Source organism: Clavelina lepadiformis, chromosome 6 (assembly GCF_947623445.1).
Source record: "Clavelina lepadiformis chromosome 6, kaClaLepa1.1, whole genome shotgun sequence".
NCBI classification, from domain to species: Eukaryota; Metazoa; Chordata; class Ascidiacea; order Aplousobranchia; family Clavelinidae; genus Clavelina; species Clavelina lepadiformis.
The window spans coordinates 4,617,979-4,642,007 of NC_135245.1; the positions used below are offsets into that span (position 1 = coordinate 4,617,979).

At 37.9% G+C, this 24,029-nt stretch overlaps 2 protein-coding genes across 12 annotated transcripts in view; one reads left to right on the forward strand and one right to left on the reverse strand.

The window, feature by feature from the left end:
- LOC143462294 (semaphorin-3C-like) overlaps nt 1-24,029 on the reverse strand; it is a 26,919-nt gene continuing 2,890 nt past the window's right edge. Inside the window, exons 1-22 of one of the 4 annotated variants that reach the window (XM_076960392.1) lie at nt 11,941-12,166; nt 10,416-10,587; nt 9,887-10,032; nt 9,510-9,551; nt 9,280-9,396; nt 7,661-7,757; nt 7,416-7,526; nt 7,193-7,341; nt 6,865-6,988; nt 6,603-6,654; nt 6,348-6,513; nt 5,544-5,733; nt 5,193-5,272; nt 4,217-4,255; nt 3,907-4,067; nt 3,353-3,533; nt 3,076-3,178; nt 2,549-2,827; nt 2,173-2,442; nt 1,223-1,348; nt 1,059-1,112; nt 1-619 (exon numbers count right to left, since the gene is read on the reverse strand). In XM_076960392.1, the coding sequence (XP_076816507.1) occupies nt 603-619; nt 1,059-1,112; nt 1,223-1,348; nt 2,173-2,442; nt 2,549-2,827; nt 3,076-3,178; nt 3,353-3,533; nt 3,907-4,067; nt 4,217-4,255; nt 5,193-5,272; nt 5,544-5,733; nt 6,348-6,513; nt 6,603-6,654; nt 6,865-6,988; nt 7,193-7,341; nt 7,416-7,526; nt 7,661-7,757; nt 9,280-9,396; nt 9,510-9,551; nt 9,887-10,032; nt 10,416-10,494 (2,583 nt within the window). In that variant the 5' untranslated portion in view covers nt 10,495-10,587; nt 11,941-12,166 and the 3' untranslated portion in view covers nt 1-602. Of the gene's footprint in view, nt 620-1,058; nt 1,113-1,222; nt 1,349-2,172; nt 2,443-2,548; nt 2,828-3,075; nt 3,179-3,352; nt 3,534-3,906; nt 4,068-4,216; nt 4,256-5,192; nt 5,273-5,543; nt 5,734-6,347; nt 6,514-6,602; nt 6,655-6,864; nt 6,989-7,192; nt 7,342-7,415; nt 7,527-7,660; nt 7,758-9,279; nt 9,397-9,509; nt 9,552-9,886; nt 10,033-10,415; nt 10,588-11,176; nt 11,196-11,940; nt 12,167-24,029 lie in introns of those variants that run through there. The other 3 variants (XM_076960393.1, XM_076960389.1, XM_076960394.1) reach the window with 3 other exon arrangements.
- The window catches only part of LOC143462295 (serine/threonine-protein kinase BRSK2-like), a 13,145-nt gene continuing 5,526 nt past the window's right edge, over nt 16,411-24,029 (forward strand). For 2 of the 8 annotated variants that reach the window (XM_076960395.1, XM_076960396.1), the window contains exons 1-16: nt 16,411-16,567; nt 16,757-16,851; nt 17,418-17,503; nt 19,134-19,274; nt 19,853-20,003; nt 20,107-20,175; nt 20,447-20,593; nt 20,793-21,001; nt 21,075-21,175; nt 21,295-21,502; nt 21,731-21,787; nt 22,137-22,209; nt 22,449-22,650; nt 22,851-22,902; nt 23,241-23,394; nt 23,882-24,007. In XM_076960395.1, coding sequence (XP_076816510.1) covers nt 16,495-16,567; nt 16,757-16,851; nt 17,418-17,503; nt 19,134-19,274; nt 19,853-20,003; nt 20,107-20,175; nt 20,447-20,593; nt 20,793-21,001; nt 21,075-21,175; nt 21,295-21,502; nt 21,731-21,787; nt 22,137-22,209; nt 22,449-22,650; nt 22,851-22,902; nt 23,241-23,394; nt 23,882-24,007 — 1,944 coding nt within the window. In that variant the 5' untranslated portion in view covers nt 16,411-16,494. The remainder of the gene's footprint in view (nt 16,568-16,756; nt 16,852-17,417; nt 17,504-19,133; nt 19,275-19,852; nt 20,004-20,106; nt 20,176-20,446; nt 20,594-20,792; nt 21,002-21,074; nt 21,176-21,294; nt 21,503-21,730; nt 21,788-22,136; nt 22,210-22,448; nt 22,651-22,850; nt 22,903-23,240; nt 23,395-23,881; nt 24,008-24,029) is intronic. The other 6 variants (XM_076960400.1, XM_076960402.1, XM_076960397.1 and 3 more) reach the window with 5 other exon arrangements.

The window sequence follows — 24,029 nt, forward strand, 5'->3', positions numbered from 1 at the left end:
TCCATTTTTCTAGTGTATTACTAAATCTAAAAGCAAAAACAAAAAAGTTTACCGTTAAGAAAAGAACACGAAATAAATACACAGAAGATCACAGTATAATGAAGACGTAACAACTAGAGCAACAAGAACAAGTGTTATAGGATAAGAACACAAACAATACGAGACTAAGTACGTCTCAGTCCACTAGTAATACGTCATAGAAACAAATAGACATTATGTCTGAACATGACGCATAAAACGGCAAGATTTGGTCGTTACTATGATTTGCTGAAATGTTCAAACACACAAGAAAATAGAAATTTATGTCAGGTAAAAAGAAATTCGCAAACATATAATACAAGTAAGTTGGATAAAATCTTTTTTTCAAAAAGAGCAGCCAACGTCACGGCAGAATAAAGCCAGAAATGCACAATAACGGTGTAAAATTTCATACATCTTGCTCATCGGACAAAAAACATACAGCCCAAGTGATTTTTTAGTGCAAAAATTCAGTCGGAAACTAAAACATCGTGGGCCTGAATTTCTTCTCAGAAGTTGTTTTTCTCTCCCGGTGCTAAAGTGTGTCTCCTTATTTTGGTAAATTCGAATCGTTTTGAAAAGTTTCATACGTCGTATGCATCTGTAAAATTTTGGATGTTAATGTAATAATGAATAAAGATTATTTTATGTATTAATAAAAGACATAACACCAAAATACCGATCATGCAAACGCTGAGCCGATGACTACTATTACGTTAACTATATTAAACAGCAACACATGGTATATAAATGTTCACCTACATATGTTTTTAGGAAAGATGTTCTAAGTCTACAGCTGAAGTTTTATTTCACTAGCATTAAATACAGCAACTTGAACTGTTTAAAAAGTCTTTGAAAAGATTTTAATGATGACATAAAGGAACATGAGACAAAGATATTTTAATTATTTTCTCCACACAGAGCAAAGTGGTTAATGTGTTGCTAGTCGCTAGACGGCGGCCAAGAGTCGCTTCTGGAGTTTAAATACACTGTAGTTGACTTTCGATAGACTGAAACTTGAAAGACCAAAACCAACTTACCAGATTTTAACCATATAACACCATATTTGCGTTTCAGCATTTCGTCATCGTCACCTGTAGCGATAAAAAGCAGATTATTATAGTTAAGTAGGTCGACGTTTAACCGGTTAACAAACACACGAACAATACAAAACACGTGACTTAAGTACGTAGTAGAAAGTCACCTGAACGAATATGCTTTGTTTTTAGGCCAATTGCGTATCGATTTTGTATGCAAACGCCGAGCACAATGAGCAATACAACTGCGATGACCGCGATCACTATCAAGAGGGGGGTAAAGGAAGACGAACCTGCAATAAACAGAAAAGTATTTAAAATAAGTTACCGACACTTCATCCAACCTCATTCTGAAGCTATTTAACTTAAATGAGGTTAATAAGGAAATGAGGTTGGTGAATAGGAAGATGACAAGTGTAGTGGATTCTTCAAGAACAAACTTATGAAGAGTGTCTCGCAAATGCGTATAAAGTTTGCGCCTCTGTACATTTTATGGACATTTCAAGGGGTGCCAAAGTAAATTCCAAACTAAAACTTGTGAAGTTACTAAACTTACAATTTATAAAATTAGACAGTGACAACTCTCAAACCATGCAATATCACCGATGTTATATAGCTGCATTAAACCTGTATTACTTAAGTTTTGTTGGATGTGCAGTATGTCCAAACAAAACCACGGTTTAATGCCGCATGTTGATAGAAGACAGTGGCCAGCTTGTTTTGAAAACAAATGTCAAAAATACCATCTCTATTAGGATAGTATTGTTTTGCTCAGTTATTTCAAAACAAACGGGCAAATATCTTATAGTTAGTAAACATATATTATGTGCAGTTGTTACGCGTAAGCACACCATTAAATACTTTACATGTTATAAGAAGCTTATAAATTAAATTGCAATTGTACCAATTAAAAGCTAGAATAAAAAACTGCCTTCCTGACTTCCCGTTAAACGTGATATTGCACACGCGAAAAGTAAAATGGTAACTTGACAAAACACCTGCGGACTATTGCTGTACGTTGAATAGTGTATGTCTTGGCCAACCCATGCAAACTTATACAACAGTGATTCGAACACACACATGCTGAATTGTGAGCGGCATTCCCATAGTCAAATACCGGGCTTATCTTGTTGAGATGGCTTTGGTGGATCAAGGAAAGGTTTTTGCGTTTCCGGTTCGGGTACAGAGGTATCAGTGGACCTACTAGCAGCGGATTCTGACGGTTGCTCTGTAGATTCTGACGTTGTTTGGGTAAGAGGCTCTGACGTAGTTAGCGGAGTGGGGCTATTCGTAGTCGGCTTACTCTGGGATGGGTTCGGAACTAAAGTTGGTGACCTTCCTCTAGTACTAACTGCTTCTACTGCGCTGCGTTCGGCTACTGTCATGGCTACAAAGTCGGTACACCATGATTACAATTACATTTACATTACAACTACTGTTAAATTTTCGACAATCAAATTCAAATAAAAATCGATTTTTAAATCGTCACTTACCAGTACTGAAAAAAGAACTTTCTGAATCCGATCTCACGCCATCTGCGGACACAGCATATACTTCAACCTTGTAAGTGCGCCCGACTGCAAGATTCCCAACGTTTAAAGACAAAATTCCGCCGGTAGATAAGGTTTCTAAAACGTAAGAGTGCAAGAGTGTGTTGGTATCCGTTTCGTACACGGTGACGTGGTAAGACGTAGCACCGTCCACTTCACTCCATGAAATTGTGACGTCATTTGTGCTGACCGTCGGGTTTCGCAGGGTTAGACCACGTAGAGCTGTAAATGACACGAAACAGTAGGAATATGGCCGGCAAGCTTTATAACAACAAAAAGGTAACGTGAAAAACACGTTCAAGAAAATGCCAAAGGCTGCTGAAGTAATCGTAGCATTTGTATTCACTGAAAGATTATTATTATTGCCTTTAGATATTTCATAATGATACTCAGTAAAACTGCGGTAACTAAAAACTATAAAAAATCTTATCAAAAATAATTGGAGAGAATAACTACTGCACATCGCTTACCATCTTCAAACGCTATGGTAGCGGGTAAACTTGCACTTCTTTGATTGAGAGCCCAGACTTTAGCCAAATATTTTACGCCAGGTTTTAGGACTGACTTTGGGATCTAAAAACGACAACAAAAAGCTCAGGTATAATAAACACAAAAAGAAATGCATTTGCCGTGCACATTTCAAGGTTGAAGAAGCAGCCGATTACTCACTTATGAACGGCATTGTGTGTACGAGCAACATACTTTACAGTTAATGAAACCAGCTATTTACGGTTAACCAGTATTCACCTGTATAGAATTTGCCATGGTCGTTACATTGTGGACCACTGTACCGTTCTTTTCTAGTAAAATCTTGCATACATATTCAGTTGTTGGAACATCCCCAGTAGGAGCAGCCCAAATAACCTCCGTAACCTGTTTCGAAACTGTTAGTGAACCTGGGGCTGTGGGTGACGTCGGACAACTACCGCTAAAAATAGAAGAGAGTTGTAGGATCAAAAAGTTTCACGAGTTTGCATTTCTTGATATTTTTGACGTTCTGCTTTAACTTTAATTCCAGTTTGCTGAAGGCCTCCCGGCGTAATAGCCTATATACATGACTAATGCCTTTACGTAAACAACGAGCTTTTGAAACGTATGACTCTCTATGTCAGGCTAAATTACGTTTATGGCACGCTTGTTTCTGCTTGATCAACTAAACATAATTCGGCAACTAATCTCAGATATATTTTCGAACAAAATTTCTACGAAAACACCCGTTTTATATAGCTCGAAGCAAATCAAAACAGACGTAACTGTTCTCTAGGTAATCGATGTTATCAACTTGCGGTTAAAATACACACCTCGTGCCCGTGTTATCTGATGACGCTTGCTCGCATATGAAGTCCACCCCACCGCGCCAGCTGCAGTGGGGATCAGAGACACAATTTCCGCAGGAGGTATAAGAAGAGCAGTTGGACGTCCCTACACGAAGCACTTGGGCGCCAGTGACCAATATCAGATCCTATTAAGACGGATTAGGTAATCATAAATTCGCCAACATTTGTGACTGCCAAAAGCTTAATACGTTGTTTAAGTCTTCATAATCGATGGGTGGGCTCATTTTGAAGAAAATATTCCTTTTAAGTTAAGTGTCTGCGGTTATGATCTCACCTTGTTCTTTAATGATGCCGATAAGATGTTCGAAGTTACCTGGAAGATGTAATGAAAAACATGTTTATGCCGTACGAAGTTATAAATCAATGTAATTTCAATTACAGTAGAATCCCTGTAAGTCGACCATCCACAGGACGTTGTCAATAAATGGTCATGTTAGCGGATATCACAATGCAGCATGACGTCTCAATACACGAGACCACACGTGTAGCTCGTGTTTTCGCCATCCCGTTGTTTATAAGAAATGCGGAATATGCATTCAGTACATACGTCGTACAATAAGTGTTATGCTAGGAAACACGCCTAATAAATGCAATAGGCAATTCATCGCTTATTACTACTTCAAGACGTAGACAGATACGTGTTTTAATGCAACGGTTGACACTTCACTTTGCTTAATAAGTGCGATTGTTTCCTTGATTGAACCACTTTTTAACTTTGTTCAATGTGACGTCATATTGTTCTTCTGAAATCACTGTGAGAAGTGTTGAAAAATAAGGAGTAACAGATTTAATTGTAGTACAGTATGCGTATGTGCCATGCGCTGACCTGTTCAGCGCACACACGAAGAATAATAAACGGCCGTCCTACGTGCTCACTGCTCATGTCGCAGCTGCATCTACAGTTAAATTAGGTTTTAACAACGGCTGCGTGTAAATGTTACGTAGCATAATAAATTACTAGTGGCGTTAGGCGGAGTTCAATTAGTAGTTCCGTACCAGCTACTGTATCTTGCGGGTGTGGCCTGGATGACAGGGTGGTCGCGTTGGTGAAACAAAATGCTATACATTATAATAAGAAATTCCGGACCGATTTAAGTTGTCGTGATACGGGAAGTCGCATTGTCGGCGTGGTCGCCTACCAGAGTTCTAATGTACATTTTATACAACGGCGTTTAAGTTTTTCGTAGTATTACATATGTTAAGAATTAGGTGTTCTCAATTGTGTTATGTTTATTATGGCCTTTACTCACGTCTATTTTGGCGGGAGAAAGTACATCGACGTCATTGCTATCGGTGGCGGAAACTCGAATTTTCCGTATTGATCCATTCTCTGTTTACAAATAATATGAATATAACACGATGGCAATAATTGTCTGGTGTAACAACAAAACGGCAGATGCCGGCAAACTTAATCAGCCTACAAGTGGCACAAAACTATGCAAATCCGAAATCGTGTAAATGATACATTATAAAAATATGGTACATTAGTATATGGGTTAGACAGCTAGGTTATTTTTGCACCTGAGACGACAGTATACGATATTTACGGAAATAGCTCATGAATTAACCGTAAAACCGTATCTTAAGCTACGGAAAAGTACCTTTTACTAAATGAAGAACGCGTTCTTCGTCAATGGTTTCACCAACCAGAAAATCAAACACAGCATCACGAGAAACATACAAGGGTTTTCCCCCAATTGGAGTAATGGCTTTTTGAATTAATGACGTCATTCTTACGAAACTTTCGAAACGTCCAGACACATCGTTTGTGGACTCGCCTGGGCCTGGACACTGCAAGGGATAAAACGTACATCAGTTACTGTCTAAAGTCAACCTTTCTTACTTTCATTCTGTTGCTTAATGTCTTTCTTATAATAATAATTAATAGAAACAGTAGAAACGAGAGCAACTGATGACGTCTCAGTGAAAATACGGACATAAATTAAATAGAAATACCCAGCAGCAAGCTCAAAAGACGAGCTTCAAGAGCTTAAACATGCACACAAACTTTATCAAGCAAGGATCGTGTAGAAACATGCTGAAATGAGTTCTCTATATCAAATACACCTATAATGTGCTCAAAGATAACCTTTAGATAAATTTTACATACAACGTTTGGCAATCACTGCCCATCTAATAAAACATCATTTTCTAAATATTTACAAATCGATAGCACGAGTAAGCATTAGAAATAAACGATAATGTCACTACATTCAGCTTATCTCTGTCTATCATGCTTTCTATGCAATGTCAATACGAGCTAACTCCAGACTAAGGCTTGGCTTTTTTGTCGATAAGAGAGCAAAACTGATTAGAAGGTCTGTGCGCTATGATGCTAGAACTTTACAAGTTCTAAAGTCATCGCTCCAGCGGATCCTAACGAGCCTCAAAATTACCATGCGTACCTGACCGGGTAGGAACCTCGATGATGAGGTGAAAGTTTTGGATAAGGAGTCGGAATTTTTATCAAAATATCGGGTGACGTTGCCCGGGAAGACGGTTCCATCTATAGTAGCATCAATGGTTTTCAGGTCGTAAGCGCAGACAGCAGATTCCTGGATTCCCCACGAGCTAAAAAGAAACGGTGGGTTTACATTTTTACAAACGTTTATTTATCGAACTATGTCTGCTGTGTATACGGAAATCATAATATTCTCTACCTGGGAAAACTAAATACGCCGTAAAGAGTATTTCCTATCTTGTACGTTGCTCCTGAAAAAACAAAAAGGTTTTTAATTAACTTGGGTTTCCCGACAATGAAAATAATAAAGAAACTCGACGCAAATCATCGTGTTTAGTATAAAGCAAAACATCTTTTCAACAGGAAACCTCTTTATCTTACAAATAGTTCCAGCTTATACTACAGATAACCGAATTTGATAAGCATTTAATCAAAAATCGTAATTGCTCAAAAAAACTTACTCAAATAGTCGTAGTATGTGCTCCTGCTTCCAGTGCTACTTCCTCCTGGAAAAGGACACAAAAGTCTCGCTTTCATAAAAGTCATCCATGTTGACGTCAAACTGATTGATCCCCCCCTGTCCGCCTGCAAAACGCGAAATGATAATAATATTTATTGGGATATCTATAACGTCCGATAATTCACTTGGCAACTCTCCTTAAACGCCCGGTCTTCTTGGCATGCAAGTCTCATTAATGGCATACAGTTTTTGGGAAACTTACTTTTATGACAATTACTTTTATGAAACTTACTTTTATGACTTACTTTCAAGATTTTTCTTAAACTTACCGCGCAAACACGACCAACCATTGCGTAGGAATTCATCTGTCCTGCTGCGGTGAAACCATCATACTGAAAGTAATTTTGTTCTTCCCGAAACAGAAAATAGATTTTGTCGTTTTCAGGTTCCGAGGAGTAAGTGCTAAGGAAGTCTGGCTCTGAGATCAAAATTTTTTTGTTAAACGAAAGTGAGGTTCTGCTTCAGTTTCTTAAGGCTTTACGAGAACCTCACCATTATCAGTGAACCACGCAACGTTTTCTGTGGCAAGGTTGTTATTTATTTGTCTTGTTATGATGCAAGCTTGTCCTTGTCTCGGACAATTGGCCATGTAGAGCTCAACACCTGTAAAAATGGCCACAGGGTTCGAACAGAGCAACGCTTCGCTGCTATTATGTCTTAACGGTTTTTGATTAACGTAGTATATGGGATTGATTGCGGAACGCTAAAATTTCTTTATAATAAAACAAGCATTAAACCTGGTCCAGGATTGAGAACCAAGGACGACACTGGACTACTTGGTTCGTTGTTCAGCCAAAGGCGTGCGTTGAGTCTTGATTGGCTCACTGGGTATCTCTAAAAATTAGATTAAAATTGAAAGAATATTTGAAGATTAAAGATTATCACAATGAAGATTATACTAGAAAATATTAAGCTACAGTAGTATCATAAAGTTGTGACATACAACACGACCTCGCAACACCCCTCCCCCCTTGCAGTCAATATTCGCTGACGAGAAAAACATCGACCAGTACTATACATTAATTTAGAGCTATAACAACATACGTGTAATCACTCAAACTCAGCAAAATGGTAATAAAACTGCATTTAGACAATAATATTAAGCCTGGAGCGAAACAGGTTCAAACCTTCATATTCTGCGCCATTAATGTAAGTATTCAACGTACGGGCTCAACGTAGCAAACAGTATAATGCCCCGGGCATTTTACGTTTGGCATGTGTGCAACGGATTCGTTCTATTGATATTTCGCAAGTAGAATGAAGTAACAAAAATTTGGTACTGCAACAACCGTATGTGTACACTCAGTAAGATTGGTAGCTCATTGTGTAAAACATAGTAACTAACATCGTATAACGCTCACAACTGCACTTTACCATATAGACCGTTTTAAAAGTTCGTTTAACAACAGGTGTCCATAAAATAATCAATAAAACATTAACGCAGGTGAACGTGTCCTGAAATACCTAAATAATTCATATAATTTATTGCCAATACCGCAGGTTTAAACACAGCATTGTTATAACTCAAAAAACTGTGCTGTAAAATAATTAAGTTCCTGAGGATTACGTTATGAGAAACGATGAGGCGATGAGGTGATTCGGCGTCACGATATAGGGGAAATACTTCACATTTCTTTCCAGCAATATCACCCAACTTTAACAGCTATTTGCGCACGATGCATTGATGAAAAAAGGTAAATCCCCAAACGTTTTTACGACAATTCATTCATACGTTTTATTTCACCAAGACCAAACGTTTCTGATAATGAAAGTGAAGAGAAAAGAACTTGGTCAAAGACACGTCACTGCTGCGATTAGAGGTCACTAAAATGAGTAGTCTAACGTGCACGATATGAAAAAACGTGTCATCCCCATAATATGATATCATGTGCTTAAATCAAATCATCAGTCAATATTTCCCATACGGAATCCATTGTCAATTATCACAAACGATGTTTTCGTTATGATGTGGCTTTTTTGTCAAACAACAAAACTAATAAAACGATGAAATCAGGAGTTTCTAAAACGCTTGCGTAAGAGCACTCTAGTCTAGACGTGTGACGCAATATGACACGTAAACTTGTGCAACGTTGGTCAACATTAACTACATGAAGTACTAATAAACGTATTCAGGATTTGAAACGTCCGTTTTCCTGAACATTCACTATACTTAGCTGAGTTAGACCATCAAAACGTCGAAAAACGCCAATGTTTGTAAAAGTGTAAAATAGGGGCTTGGTAAAGGAGTATAAGCAGACTACATACCGTGCAGTTACGTCAACTCAAATCGAAGCCAAGCTTAAATACCATACTAAACGCTTGGTTGCACGAACAGAGAAAGCTACTTCTAGCATACCCGGTCAGATGTGTTGATGTGCACACAAACAGGGTTGAAGACGTCAGTTCCACAAACCAGTAGCTTGTCTGAATCTATTTTTTGCAAGATTGTTATGGCGTTATGACACTTTCCCGGCTGTTGAAAATAAAAAGTGATGAATTGATGGTAAAGTAATCGCGTAGCTGGCTATTTAATAATGTAGTCCAATTTCAATTCACTGTCACGCCGTCAAATTTTGTAAAACTCACATCAACTAGTTGGCAATCCCTCGGTGTTGCCGGTAAAGGAATCTGAAACAGCAAAACAACTTAAGTTTAATTGATTAGTTAGAATGTTAGATCAATCAACTCAAAGATTAAATGTTTTTGGCTGTACATTAATTGCATTGGCGGAAATGAGTGATTTACCAAAAATCACTGAGTTTAACCTATTACTTGCTGCAGTGATTACAGTTTGCAATATTAATTGCTAAAAGTGAACTATAAGTCTTCCTTCAAAGACTTCAGCACAAGTTCAAACCATCTGCATTGCTATGAACGTCTTAGCTTTATTACCTGGCGTTTTATAGATAATAATTTAATAGCCTAACTAATTACTGTTCTGTTCTATGAATAGGGTTACTTACGCGTTCCGCAGTGGTGTTCCCTTGTTGAATGATTAATATATAGTCTATTCCGGCGACGTACGTTTTGTTACCATCGTGAACAACCCGGCCAAGGTTGGAGTTGGCCTGGCGATTTGTATAGATTTCTTTGACGAGGCTTGATAATGCTGAAATTAGACAGCTCTGTTAGGTAATTTTGTAGTAATGATATCATAGAATTTGATCACACAAGAATGTAATTCGATTACATTAATAACTAACTGTCTGATTCTCCTATCGAGAATTCGTCTACTAACGTCGCTATTATAAAAGGTGTCTTTTAATTGTACCTTTTACCTGCCAGTCGTCACACAACTAAAAGAGTAACTCGCTGGAAAAGAAACTTTAAAGTAATTATCACACCGCTGAGCACTTTCCCTGCATTTAGATTTGGTTTAAGACTGGCAGTGGTACAGTAGCTTCGTTTTCAGTAATTTACACGATAAATTGTGACTAACTTCGCAGATGTCTAGCTAGAGTAGTCCCATACAATTTTCCACTTAAATCTTACCTGTTACGTATTCCGCTAATCCCACAATGACAATGAGACATATCAAATTCAACTTGATTCCTTTCAAGCTTGCAGACATAGTTTCCTGGCGATACCAGACTCCAAGGGTTTGAATACGCGATCAATAGATCAGTTAAATAAAGGAGAGCGCGCCTTTTTTCCCAATGCAGACCTAAAAGAGAAAAGAGATAAAGAATACGACACCGGTACAGGACAAATGCAACAAGCATCCATGATCGACAACTATGGTACTTGATAGCTCTTCACTTCATTCACAAGTGGACTTAATTTTCCGTTACCGATAGGGACTACCGCTTGGCGCGAATCAAACAATCAAAGCACCTGATTTTTGCAAAAACATGACAACTAAAGTACTATTGTACATTTTTCTACGTAATAAAGCACCTTTCGTCATCGCAAATTTCATAAACACCAGAAATCAACTTCCGGTGTGGTGCCAAAACTTGTCCCCCCATTGTGACGTCATAAATTTAAACAAAATTATGGTTTTGCGCAGTAGAAAAAAATTGCTAGCGCAGCCCTAATATTGAATATTAAACACTGGCATATTAAATATTTAGCCAAATTGAGAACAAAATTGAAAATCCATACCAATTGGATAAGGTCATCATAATAGTTACGTAAGCGGTGAAGTTTACAGTCAGCAGTAAAACAAATAGACTTTACAATAAAAAGAACAAACAAACAACCAACCATATTTTACTCAGCAGTCAACTATATTTATGCCTATCACAACTCACAACTCTTGTCTTGTTAGAAAGAGCTGTTGAGTACTCAGTTCTCAGAAGAAATGAAAGAAAGGCTTCGTTGTCCAAACTGTGCTAACCGCTAGTCAGGTTACTGTTACCGCTCCTTTTCTGCTGCGTCAAAACCATAACTGGATTTGAATCTAGGACGTTGCAGTTGAGGACAGGTTTTGGCACTACACCGGTACAACTATTCTACAAAAAGGTCGCGAAATGTTTGAACTTTTTTAACAGGTTTCGCAAGTTAACACTCGCAAATGACACATTGTTTCCCAAACTCTTGCACCAACTTCACATGGCGAAACCAGGTAGGTTGCTATCGGGCAAACGCCCCAAAACTGATAAGACTGCAATAAAGTCAATTAGAGCAGTTATAGCACAATTACCGCAGGAATAAGACAAAAAAGACAAGGTGCCAATCTTTGCACCAACTAATTTAATTACGTGTAAACCATAGCAGCAAGCCAAAAATACAATGTTTATCAGCGTTTTAACAACATCTCTTCTCTCAAACAGAAGTATCAAAGAAGCATTATCCATATCCTGCAAGTTGGTTGAATATATAATTTCAGCAAACAGATTGCGGCAAAACAGTGATGCACTTCTGACATTATCATACTCATAAGTCATAACCATACGAGAGGAATAACGAACCAATTGCATTGGCGAACGTCCGTGCTTTTTCGTTATAACCCTAGCCTCGACTGTTACCATTGTGAAGTGCTCAGGGAATATCATATTTATGATTTACCACGCACCTGCTAGACGACTACAGTAGCATTATCCACTTTGTTTTGATCCGGATTTTACGATCAAGATTCGCCAAAATGTTTTACGTTTCCATGTCTTTCTAGCAAATATAAAACTCCTCTGTTTTCAAATACGGGCACCTTTCAGCCCCGCAGCTACTGTAATTAGCAGTCATAGATGCAGTAATTGACTTTCTGTTGAGCTTAATTAAAATCTTTATTTACCGCTCTTTGTCCGGTATTTTCTAAAACAACGCTTCTCATTTTCTACCTTTTCGAAATTGCAGTCCACTTTTATTAACAATATTTTTTGGAGCCCACTAATTTAGACGACTACATTTTACCGACAATATCTTTAAGTCACGCAATACAATCAAGTCAAATTAGAAACAACCTTTTTCAACAAACTTGTTTACGAGAGTCCCTAAAAGTACTCAATGGCCTGACTTCACGGAATTCAATTTTTGCACTCATTTTGGCAAGCTTCACAGCCCTCCTGTTGAGAGGCGCTGCTCTAGCTAGAAGACGCAAAACGATAGAGAAATATCGTTCCAACTATGTCATAAACAATACACGAAGGGTCTTTCGTTAGTACACATCCAATATTTAAAACTATACGTTCTTCATTAAAATCAATATATCCTTTCTTTGAGTAAAAGTGCTTGAAATTACTTTCCCGAGGAACCAACTGACAACAATGAGGCCCTGCTGTTTTGATATGCATGTTGTCATGGCGGTATCGATGTGGTCAGATCAAACCGACTTGACCTGTTTCTAGCGCTTTGATAATTCTGAGAAGCCGATTTGATTTTGAACAAGGCGAAAGAGGCAAAATTTTTTTTGTTTAATAACTTATGGCGATGTCTCAATATTTTGCGTCGGGCTAACGAGAGTTTTGTGTTTGGGTTAATTGAGGAACAATGCAGAGTGTTGCGCGAGATTTGTAAAGGAACCAAACATGAACTTATTAACTGATACGGAGTGAACTGTTTTATGCATGTACAGTAAGGCTACTTATGCTTGAATTATCACTCTTATTATGCCTAAAATATGCATTAGTGAATACTAAATAGTGATTACAGGCCTGCTGAAAACGATCGTTAAGCAGCAGATTAAAAACCACTTATTCTTTAAAGTCTAATTTAAAGTAGAGGAGCTAATTACGTTGATATAATCATTTGTGCCTCGCATAAGGTGGTCAGCAGATTTTGAGTTTTGTTTAGTTTCTTCATTACTTTTGAAATTGACTGAGCTATAAATTATTTCTTATAAAAATTTCCATAATGGTATATTAACTTTACTAGTAATCAAGTTTAACACAGAACACCTTAGCTGCAAATAAAAGAGAAGGCTAAAATACAAACTTAATGTTGGAAATGTCATGTACTAGTACTTCTGTAACAAAACTAAGAGTTGCAGACTTTAACTTATTCTACTTGTTACAATACTGTCATTAGCTATAAATTCCGATTTACATTTTTCAGTATCTATTTTCCACTTTTCTTAATTTCACGCTTCTTTACGTTACGAGGGACCTGAAAAAATCACATCGTTCGCGTCGCTAGATTCACATTCAGATTCAGCGTCTGTCAACGAAGCTTTGCTGTCGGAGCGGTCGAAGTTCACGCTTAGACTTTTAGGTTGGTATGATTTAGTTGCCACTTTGTGTTTTGTAAAAAAAGTGCAAATGCAAAAAGCATTATTGATAAGAGAGAGAAAACCTTGAAGAAAGGAATGGACCAGGAGGTAAGGTGGAGAGTGTTCGGCTATCAGGCCATGGAAGTTGACTGATGGTTGTGTCTGTGAGAACAGCAAGTAACTTTAGCTTAGTTGAACTGCTGTTTGTTTGGTCACAAATGCGAAAGCTTTCTTAAGTCACGTTACGCAAAACTTTTGGTCCAAATTACAAGTGTACAACGACAGGATGCCTTTGTATATTATTTAAGACCCGAGCTGCTCAAATTGTGACGTCATCTGGTTGCGCACTCATATGCAAGGGTACTAGAGTACTAGACTCCAAATTTTTCTCTGAAGGTGTGTGGGTCACTTTTAATTTTGCACTTCGTTATAAAGGTCTACCTTGTATTAAGTTGTATATATATAAAAGGGTTTCGAGGAATAAAAAATGAGTTAAGGCGCGATTTTCTTAATATTAAATCCTTCTATGAGGTTCCAGAAGTGGTAATGCAATGATGCTTCACTTATTTGTTTCTTCGTACAGGCCTACTTATCAATCTGGTATTTCGCTCAATACAAACTATCTGATTGAATAATGGTCATGTCATGTGCATAACCGCTCTACTGTAGTGTGCTAGATAAGGGATTTGTGGGTCTAGTTTACAAGTGCACAACCAGATGGCGTCACAATTTCTAGTATACAAAGGCATCGTTTGGTTTTGCACTTGTATACTAAACCCGGATTTACCAACTATGTGAAATGCATTTGCATGCTGGATCCCTACTACCCAAATCATGTTTCCATCAGATTGGGAACTTCTATATTAGACTTAGTAAAATATGGTGCATAACCGAATTTTTGTTAAGTTAATTTGTGCATAAGCCAATTTTCTGCCCCAGAGAAGCCTGATGCATTATACAGACTCAACGCTAGAATGTATTCTATGATATTCGACTCGGTAGCTGAATGGTGGGAGCCCCGATCTTGTGTAATAATGCAGCTCATTTTCGATATGGTACCTGGTAACACTACTGTTGTAAATGTAATGCCCTTGGGCAAGGCGTTAATGACGCTTGCTCCTGTTTAGTGGACCTGGTAAATAGTTCCAAATATGGGGTTGATATGATACAAAAAAATGAATAAAATTCTTTGGAAAAATGTGAAAGTTGTACTATGGTTAGCTCGATATTATTGGCTGAGATGATGAGGAATCATTGCTGGCTTAATCCTCGGACTAGGGAATTTTTGCACAACTTGAATTCGGTGATGTCTCATCACTTGAAACTGGGTTCCCGAGCTTGTCTTTGTGGATTTTCAGGCAGATGAATTTTTGTGTGGTTTTTTAGTCTTTATATGTTGTTTTTGCAAATTTGAAACTGTTCACCAGATCCAAATTGAATAAGAGCAAGTGTTCTTTATGCAGCTGTGCCTTGACTAGGGGTTTTTCGATGGTAGTTGATGATAGTAGATGACGATTCACCGCTGAGGTTTAAACACGAATTTTCATCATTGCAAGCCTGTCGATGTAACTGTTTTGCGGAATTTTCTATACAATTTAAAATTATGTGATAAAAACCCAGGCTGTAGTCTTTCAAATATAACTATATTGCGACAAAGTGTGCACTACCAAGTACCAACTTAGTAGTCCAGCATAACAATAAACCTAAGTTATTATGTTTCTTAATGCAGAAATGCAACAAAATTATAGGTATACGTGTATGAATAACGGAAATAATAACACTCTGTGTTCTGTATTGCAAAAAATCATAATGTAAGCTATAGACTACACATTTGATGGAAGAATGTGATTAATTTTCCCATCTGGTAGTTAGAATGTTGATGCTGTCAGTGCAATCCCTGTAAAGTGATTTTGTTGCTAGCTTTTGTTTGTGATTTTTTATCTCTAAATGTTTTTTATATACAATTTTATTTTTGCATAATTTCGAACATAACTTGTTAGCTTTATAGGTATGTAATATATTGCATCGCCATCAGTATTCTAATGTTTTTAAATTAACTAAGATGTGTCATTATAAGTAATGTTTCAATGCTTGATGACTGAGTTTTTTAATACCGTCTTGTAGAATGTTTTCCCTTGTGCGTCATAACTAAAGAGAAGCTCACAAACTTTTTTTTATCACTTCCAAGAAGTTGTTTATTTACAGAGTTACAATTGGAATTCATTTGTTGTTTGTCGTGCCAATCTTTCTTTGTAGCAGCTAGCACAACTTTATACTATTGTAAATCTTACTAAAATGGCTAAAAGTGGCCAGGAATAAAAAATAATCCAAAGTAAATAAATGCATTAGTCAGATCATGATTAAGGTATTTAAAATTTCTTAATTTTGCAAAAACTTTAGGTATTTATTGCCCAAGCCTAATCACTAATCAGAAGTGATACATGTAGTTATTTGAGTCGAAACTCTTTAGTCACATTTTTAATATTATAATCAGTCATGTGATATTACTCGCATGGTTAAATTGTTAGTGCTATAAATTACTGTCTTGTTGAAACACTTGTAACAAATTATGTAAAACCTATTTGCAAGACATATTAGAATTAAAAGCAAAAATTTACCTAACTATTTGTCTAAGGCTTTCATGCAACCTTTTCAGTTCTATACACAGAAACGTGCATACACTGTTTTAAATGAAACTTTATTCACACCGATTTCTTAATATATATAGACAGTTTTTCTTATTTATTCAGACCCCCAAGCGCAATCAATTATTGAAAAGTTGTGATTATTGTTTCAATAACATTTCAATAACATATAACAATAACTTTTTCAACAGTTCCTTTCTTTACACATACAGTAGGTCGGTATGGTCTAAGGGTGTTTGTACCCATGTGGAATTTGTACTTATGATACACTTGTCTTGCCATGTCACTGGCAGCTCCCCCACATTATGTTGGACCATACAGGCTGGATAAAACACTTGGCAAAGGCCAAACAGGTATGACTAGAAGAAATTTGCTTGTTTTTAGTGTATATATAGTACAATTAAAGCGTGCTAAAATGTTTTTTTTAATGCGTTAATGACCAGGGTCATACATAGAGCCTGAGGCATCATAACCATGTGCTATCAGTTAGGTTTATACTTTTCAATTCTGTATCATTTAGTATTTATGGTGTGGTTTTGTAGGATTGGTGAAGATGGGTATACATTGTAGTTCGGGAAGAAAAGTAGCCGTAAAAGTAGTAAATCGTGAAACACTAAGCAAGACTGTTATAAACAAGGTAAGTGCTACAACATCATATAACCAGACAAATTTGAACCATTGATCTAACTTTTGTCTGTCTGGAAGATCTAATTGGTTAAAAACACTGCTATCTACGTTAACATACAGCCGGATGACATCCCTTGTTACCAAAACTTAATTTTCATTGCAGTGCCTGCCATATGTCTCTTTGCGTTAGTCAGTCAGACTGCTGTTCGTATACAGTTAGTAGAGTAGGGTGTGTTTATGGTTTGGCCTTGACAGCCATGATAAAGGATTTCAATAAATTATTTACATCATTATAATGCAATAGCAGATGAATTTCATCTGCAAGACAAGATTTACACCCATACTGCTGTATTGTGCAACTTTTTGTTATTGTATTAATTTTAGACTATTTTTGGTAACCTAATCTATTTTAGATGATATTATAAACCCAAACTAATGATAATAATGTTACTGGCAATAATCGTTTCACCATCAGATGGAAATGGCTTTCTATTAAAAAATATAGCATTTACCATTCCATTCTGTTACTTCTTCAGTAATTTGGGCCAGTCTTTCAGTATACTATTTGTCTCACAGGTGGAAAGGGAAATAGCAATTATGAAGTTGATAGAGCACCCCCATGTTCTTGGCCTCGTTGAAGTATATGAAAATGATAAGTATCTGTGAGTATGAGAGGTGGACAATTAATATGTGTAGTAGGCCAGTAGTAACTTTTTTGTGTGTAGTCAGTTGCTTATGTTTTTCTTCTAGAAATGAGATGAATGATCTCTATTTTTAAATTGATCTATGTCACCCTTATTCAAGGTTTGTTTCGGGCAGCTACCAGGTTGGGTTTTAGTACAGAGAAAATGGGTTTTATAATGCAGCCATTCTTTGCTTCAAAGCGTCTCAGAAAAATACGCAATCAGGAAAAATAAAAAACGCTAGGCTACATGAAATGAAGCCATAGTTGATATACCAATAGCTTGTGACTGCTAATTTTGCAATGTTTGCGCAGAATACCAACTGTTTAGAAAATTTGTGCACCTAAAGGCCTGGTAACAATTATGTGCGCAACTACCCACTACAAGCTGAAAACTTTGCTCCTTTCTGCACAATTGCAACCTGTATATTTGATTGAAACTTATACCAATTGATTAATTATCTAAAAACTTCTAATTCAATTGCCATTCATGAAACATAACAATTATTTGCATTACAATAATCAAAAAGCAACCGCTAAAACATATTGCCGTTCAACAAATCATTGAAAATTATCTCTAAAATTAACATATCCTTGAACATATCTGTAAATGTGAATTAGACGACTTGGAAATTCTTCCTTTTTGCCGGATTTCATTGCGAAAAGAGTTTTCTACAACCCTGCCTTTAATGATAAATACCCAGTTTCGTGCGGAATGATTGGAAAATGGCCAAACCGGTTTACCCTAATTGTTCGCAATGGCTTTGTGGTTATGATGCGGAAAACACATTCATACAAATGGAGAAACATCGCTTTTGTGAATTAGCCGTCTTTCTTGGACTTTAGCAGGCTGGAGATTTAGACTGGCGAAAAAATCGATGGTGACCTGCTTACCGTGCGTACGAGGCAACTCCAACAGACAAAGGGACAAAAACAATTGCGTATTAGAACAAGCGGCGCGCTATTGAACGAAATTAGCCGAAGTTGAAAGCAACTGTATTCCAAAATCGGCATTCATGAAAGCAACTATGAAAGGATTGTCCATTTATTATATATTCCAGTTATACCTAAATTCACGATTTCCGCGTATTGGCCAACTAAAAAAGCATCTATAAATTCATCAGGAGTGTTGTCTCCAGAGAATCATGCTTTCCTTTGATATCCAGCCGCAAATATATTTGTGCAACCTTACAATCGTCACGAAAATGGCCTGGCTTTACTTATCGATCCATCAACGTTTACCCAAAGCCAAGGGTTGACATGAACATGAAGCGTCAAACGAAGGCCAGCAATTATAAGCTTTTCGATAATTAATTAATCAGATGATGAAATATGTGCGAACAACTGCGTTTCGTAACCTAATTTGGTTACTGGAATATAGTTGCATCGTGAAGCTCTATTATCACGGGGAATCATTTGCATTCGCATGTAAACATTTATTTCATCTATAATGTTTCCCATAATTGCAACTTGAACGTTACGTACAAATTGTTTTTTTTCTCTAACGCCATGTTTTGCAGTGTTTGTGTGACGATAAATTAAGAGTTTGCAATATACCAACACTGCAGTCTCGAGAATATATAAAAAAGGATTCGTCTTTCACTTCCCAGGTACTTGATACTTGAATTGCTAGCCGGGGGAGAACTCTTTGATTATCTGGTTAAGAATACCCGGTTATCACCGCGCGAAGCCCGTCATTTCTTTCGACAGATCGTATCGGCCGTCGACTTTTGCCACGCCCACAGCGTTTGGTAAGTAAACTGGTTATAGTAAGGAAGCCATTGATTACTATCAGCATTATATTTGTAGTAGTCTTGATCGATTTCTATTTACGGTTCGTTGCAGTAGCATCCCTGACTGGTGGTGACAACACTGATAGTTATCGATTTTGTTATGTACTTGCCAACGCAATGATTAAGAACATTTTTTTTGCTAGCGCGCTTGCATAATTAATATTTTCGTCCGTGGAGGCCAAGTTTAATCTTTTTTATTCAAAAGCGAACAATCGACTGCTTAATAACGACATTTCTTTTAAAAAAGTTATAACTTATAACACTGAACTTCGGATTTCTATCTGGTTAATAAATTTATAAGTTACTTGCCAGAAAGTGTCAGTAGTACAGGTTAAGAAACATATTGAGACAAACAATGTGTAGCAACTGCCAGGGCGCTACCTGCCTTACACGAACGCGCTCGTTGTAAAGCCTAAACTGGCGACTTTAAAGTGATTTTCGTGGAAGTTAGTCTCCTGCTGTGCATCGTTAGTAAACACAACCCGGCTGACCTCCACCGACAACTCGTTAATGAAGCAATTTTATCATGTTGCCAGTCATCGAGATTTGAAGCCAGAAAATTTGCTCCTGGATGAAAATACCAACATCAAGGTAGCGGACTTCGGAATGGCGTCCCTGCAACCGGAAGGTTTCCTCCTGGAAACGAGCTGCGGATCACCACATTATGCGTGTCCGGAGGTTATTCGAGTAAGCAGAAAAACGATTCAAAAATTATTGTTTCAGCAATAGCATCCAAACACCATGTTTGCTGCACCCTTGTATTCAGTTAGATCATCTACTTTCTTTGCAGGGTGAGAAATACGATGGTAGGCTAGCCGATGTTTGGAGCTGCGGAGTCATATTATTTGCTCTTTTAGTGGTAAGTTTGTTTGTAATGTCATTAACCTCTTTTCAAGAATTGAGAGTGGTTAATTTTCTAGCTTCCATATGTTTTAGAAATAGGTGTTCAGCTTCATTTGGTGGTAGTGTAGAAAGCAGTAGCTTGTAATGTGTTGCATTTGATATTTTTTTGCATTGCTTTCTACGATCATTTTTAATGCTTTTATTGCTATCGGCGTTTGACAAGACGCCAATTATCTTCGTTACTATTGAATAGCTGTGATAATTGTTATCATAATTACATCAAACAGGGAACACTTCCATTTGATAACGACAACCTGCGTCTTCTGCTGGAGCAAGTGAAGCGAGGGAGGTATGAAATCCCCCCCTATGTGCCTTCAGATGTTCAGGATCTCCTCCGAAGGATGATAGAGGTTCGACCAGAGAAGCGGTATACGGTAGGTTAAAGTTGGACTGTTTGGTTGATATATTTCTGTTAGAGACAGGGCATCAACGAAATTCAAGCAATGTTAGAAAGCTGCACTTATCTGGACCGTTTAAGCTCTCTTCTTTGCGTTGGAATCCAGTTGGGTATTCACTAAGATGTATAGAAATTAGTAGAATGGAAGATTTCATTTTTTCCAATACTTTTGTCAGCTTAAAGACGTTTTAAATCACAAATGGATGCTTGCGGGAGGCACCAACGGTGTTGTAAATTCCGACGTGGGGAGATTCGGTGTCCATGCGATTGAATGCCCTCCACTCGGCGCGGAAGAAAATGCTGATCCCGATGTCCTGATATCTATGACCTCGCTGGGATGCTTTCGTGACCACAAGAAATTGATACAAGAGCTACAGTCAGAACAGTACGATATATCATCAACTACTTATTGTTCTTCCTATGTCATTAGTTCGTTGCATAACTTTATTTGATTTCAGTCGTAACACCGAAAAAGTCGTATACTACTTGTTACTTCGACGAAAGAAGCGTCATCCTAGTTTCCATGACGACGCCGACTCTCTTCCTTACAAACATCCCGGTGGGTTGCTGCATTCCTTGCTTCTGCTTAATCCCGTTCTTCTAAGACAGAGAGCGTTAAAAGACTGTTTACATTTCCTGCTTGACACCGTACGTTTTTATCCTCTTAATCTCTACTAGATGCTCCACGAAAGCGCGTGGATTCGTCGTCATCGCGATCCTCCCTATCTAGCAGTAGCGGTGACCTAAGCGATGAAGAAATGAACCCGTCTGCCAGGTCCCTTGGTATCGGCGGAGGCAGGGGGAACCACCGAAAACTTTCCGCTGAAACCCTATCGGAGCGTTCGTCGAGCGCATCACGACGACAGACTAGTTCAGTTCATCAAAGGTAGACTGATTGGGAAATACCCTTCTATTGTTACATTGGCCTGACAGTGACGTATTGATGTTATGTCTTTGAGACTTACTTCAACAAATATTGAATTTGTAAGGTTGCTGTGAACTGTGGTAAGTTTCTTTTATGTTTTTTTCTTTTTTTGCACGAGTCACTTTTTTGCCTTGCATGTGAATTTCTTTTCTGTGCCGGTTTGTCATGCATGTTGCGTCATCGTGGCAGCACGCCAAGTCGAAATCGGGAACTTCCATTGATCATCACTACACCACAAGATAACAGGTAACGTTGCTGACCTGTCCAAAATCATACTAATAATCCACCGCAGTGTAAACCAGGATTCATTTTTGCAAACATAGCTTTGCGATAAGGTCTCCTGTTACTGAAACAAGTTGTTCGATTTAACCGGTAACTCTGGTAAGCACCGAACACCATATTCTTGATCTGACGTTATAGCACGACTGGGCATGCAACACACACACACACACACACACTCATGCTTGCATATTATACATTATAACAGACGTGTGCATGCTTGTGTTGTTAGTAACTTTGTTCGTTATGCGTTTATGTTTATGCCGTAGAAGTTCCTGCTACGATACCGGATTCTAATAAAAACTTTAATTTTCAGATCACGAAGTTTGACTGGGGAATCGGAATCACGTATGATGTCAAGTGGTAGCAGTAGTAGCGGCAATAACAGGGTAAGTAAGGTAACTCGCACTCGTTCCATAAGCGGCCATCTTTTACAAAATTTCTTTATCATTTTACTACATTTCAGACGATCTCGTCTGCTGGAATTATCTTTATGTCTTACGCTAACTAACGTTTGTATATTATTTTGACTTATTTGCAACAACTTATGACGAGATATTGTTAATTGATCATTGTTAGTCTGGGAGCTATACGGTCTTTGTTACAAAATGTATAAAATAACTCCCAGTTACAGACAGGAAATTTACCAACCAATTATTACTACAACACTCAGTCTCGCAATGGCACCCAGGTCCCCGGGTCTGCCCCTTCAAAGGACCCCCCGGTTGCCCCTGCTTCTCCCGCTCAAGGAAATCGCTGGAGGCAGCGTTTGACTGTCTTGAAAAACAGTTTTCTGGGATCACCTCGGTTCCACAGGAGAAAGATGCAAGGTGGGTATGACCGCATTACCCTGCGATACGACTTCTGTTGTCTTAAGCGTTTTGTTTTTGTTGCAATGTTTTTACTATTGTGTTGGTATGAATAATGTACATGCGATGTACATTTTCACACATAGACGCCAAATAATAAGGATTCATTCATGTTTTACACGACACAACTTCATATAATAAGAAGCTGTCTCTGTTTTCAGCTCCGTCTTCAGAAGATGTAAGCAGTTCATCAAATATGTCGCCTTCGATGGAGTAAGCATGTTGTGAAATATGAGTGATGCGCGAAGTGACTGCAGGACTTGAACTTGTATATCATTAATGGTCGCCTGGGCATTGTGTACATGGCGCTGTATCATGTCGTAGTGATTGCTTCGCCCTGAACCGAACTTATTGATCGTCCAACCCAAGTGACATTTTCTTTACAAATTCATCAACCGTCGCACACTTAGCTGCTGTGGTTAAAATTGTTAAGTCGTAGCCTCTGTTCACCTTTGTACTCACTACGAACACGTTTTATCCAATTGTATACAGTGTTACCTGGGCGAGTAGTGCAGTCGTACATTAGAATTTGCAATCAATTGAATTTGTAGACTCACCAAGCGTTCATGGTTCGGACAATTCGTGAGTGGATCGTCGTCGAACGTCGTAAGCGGCCGTGATCGTGACGACACCTCTCTTACGCTCATGATGAATAATCGGACGCTGAATAGTGTCGTGACAGAACTCGTCCATACATTTTTAAAGGTAAATGTTATAGTTGGGGTATTATATTTGATAAAATTCTTTAATATTTCATGTGACTTCGCAGTTTTAAAAATATTCTTTCTTTTGTCATGTACGTGTTATTCTCTTAATGATGTAAACGTTTCCGTAATTGAAATCGTATATTTACCCTATGTTATAGTGATTTATTTAGAGCGCTGGGCGACGATATTTTGTTATTATAATGCCTTGGATCACGCTCGTTATAGAACCAAATATAGTCATGTAAGGATTTGACGACTCATCGCGTATTTAAGGAAGTGTAGCTTGGAACAAGTTGCTGTGATTCTTTCGTCATAGTTCGTGTATTGCATAAATTCAACCCACGCCAAATTCCACGTCATAATTCTATTCTAGCGTCACGTGCTTTCAGTGTTTGCAACATTGCGCCAAATCCCGAATATGTCAGTTGTTTCGGACGATTGCAACAAATCATGTGGATTTAGAATTTTGCGTGTTCCATACGTAGATTTCCAACCTCACCCACACTATAGTGTCATCAACAAGGTTCCGTTGCGAGTACAAGCAACAGTACAACGCGGGGCATCCTGGTTTTCACAACAAGCTCGTGAGTTTCCAAGCTGACATTACAAAGGTGGGTTATGTTGTTATTTGTC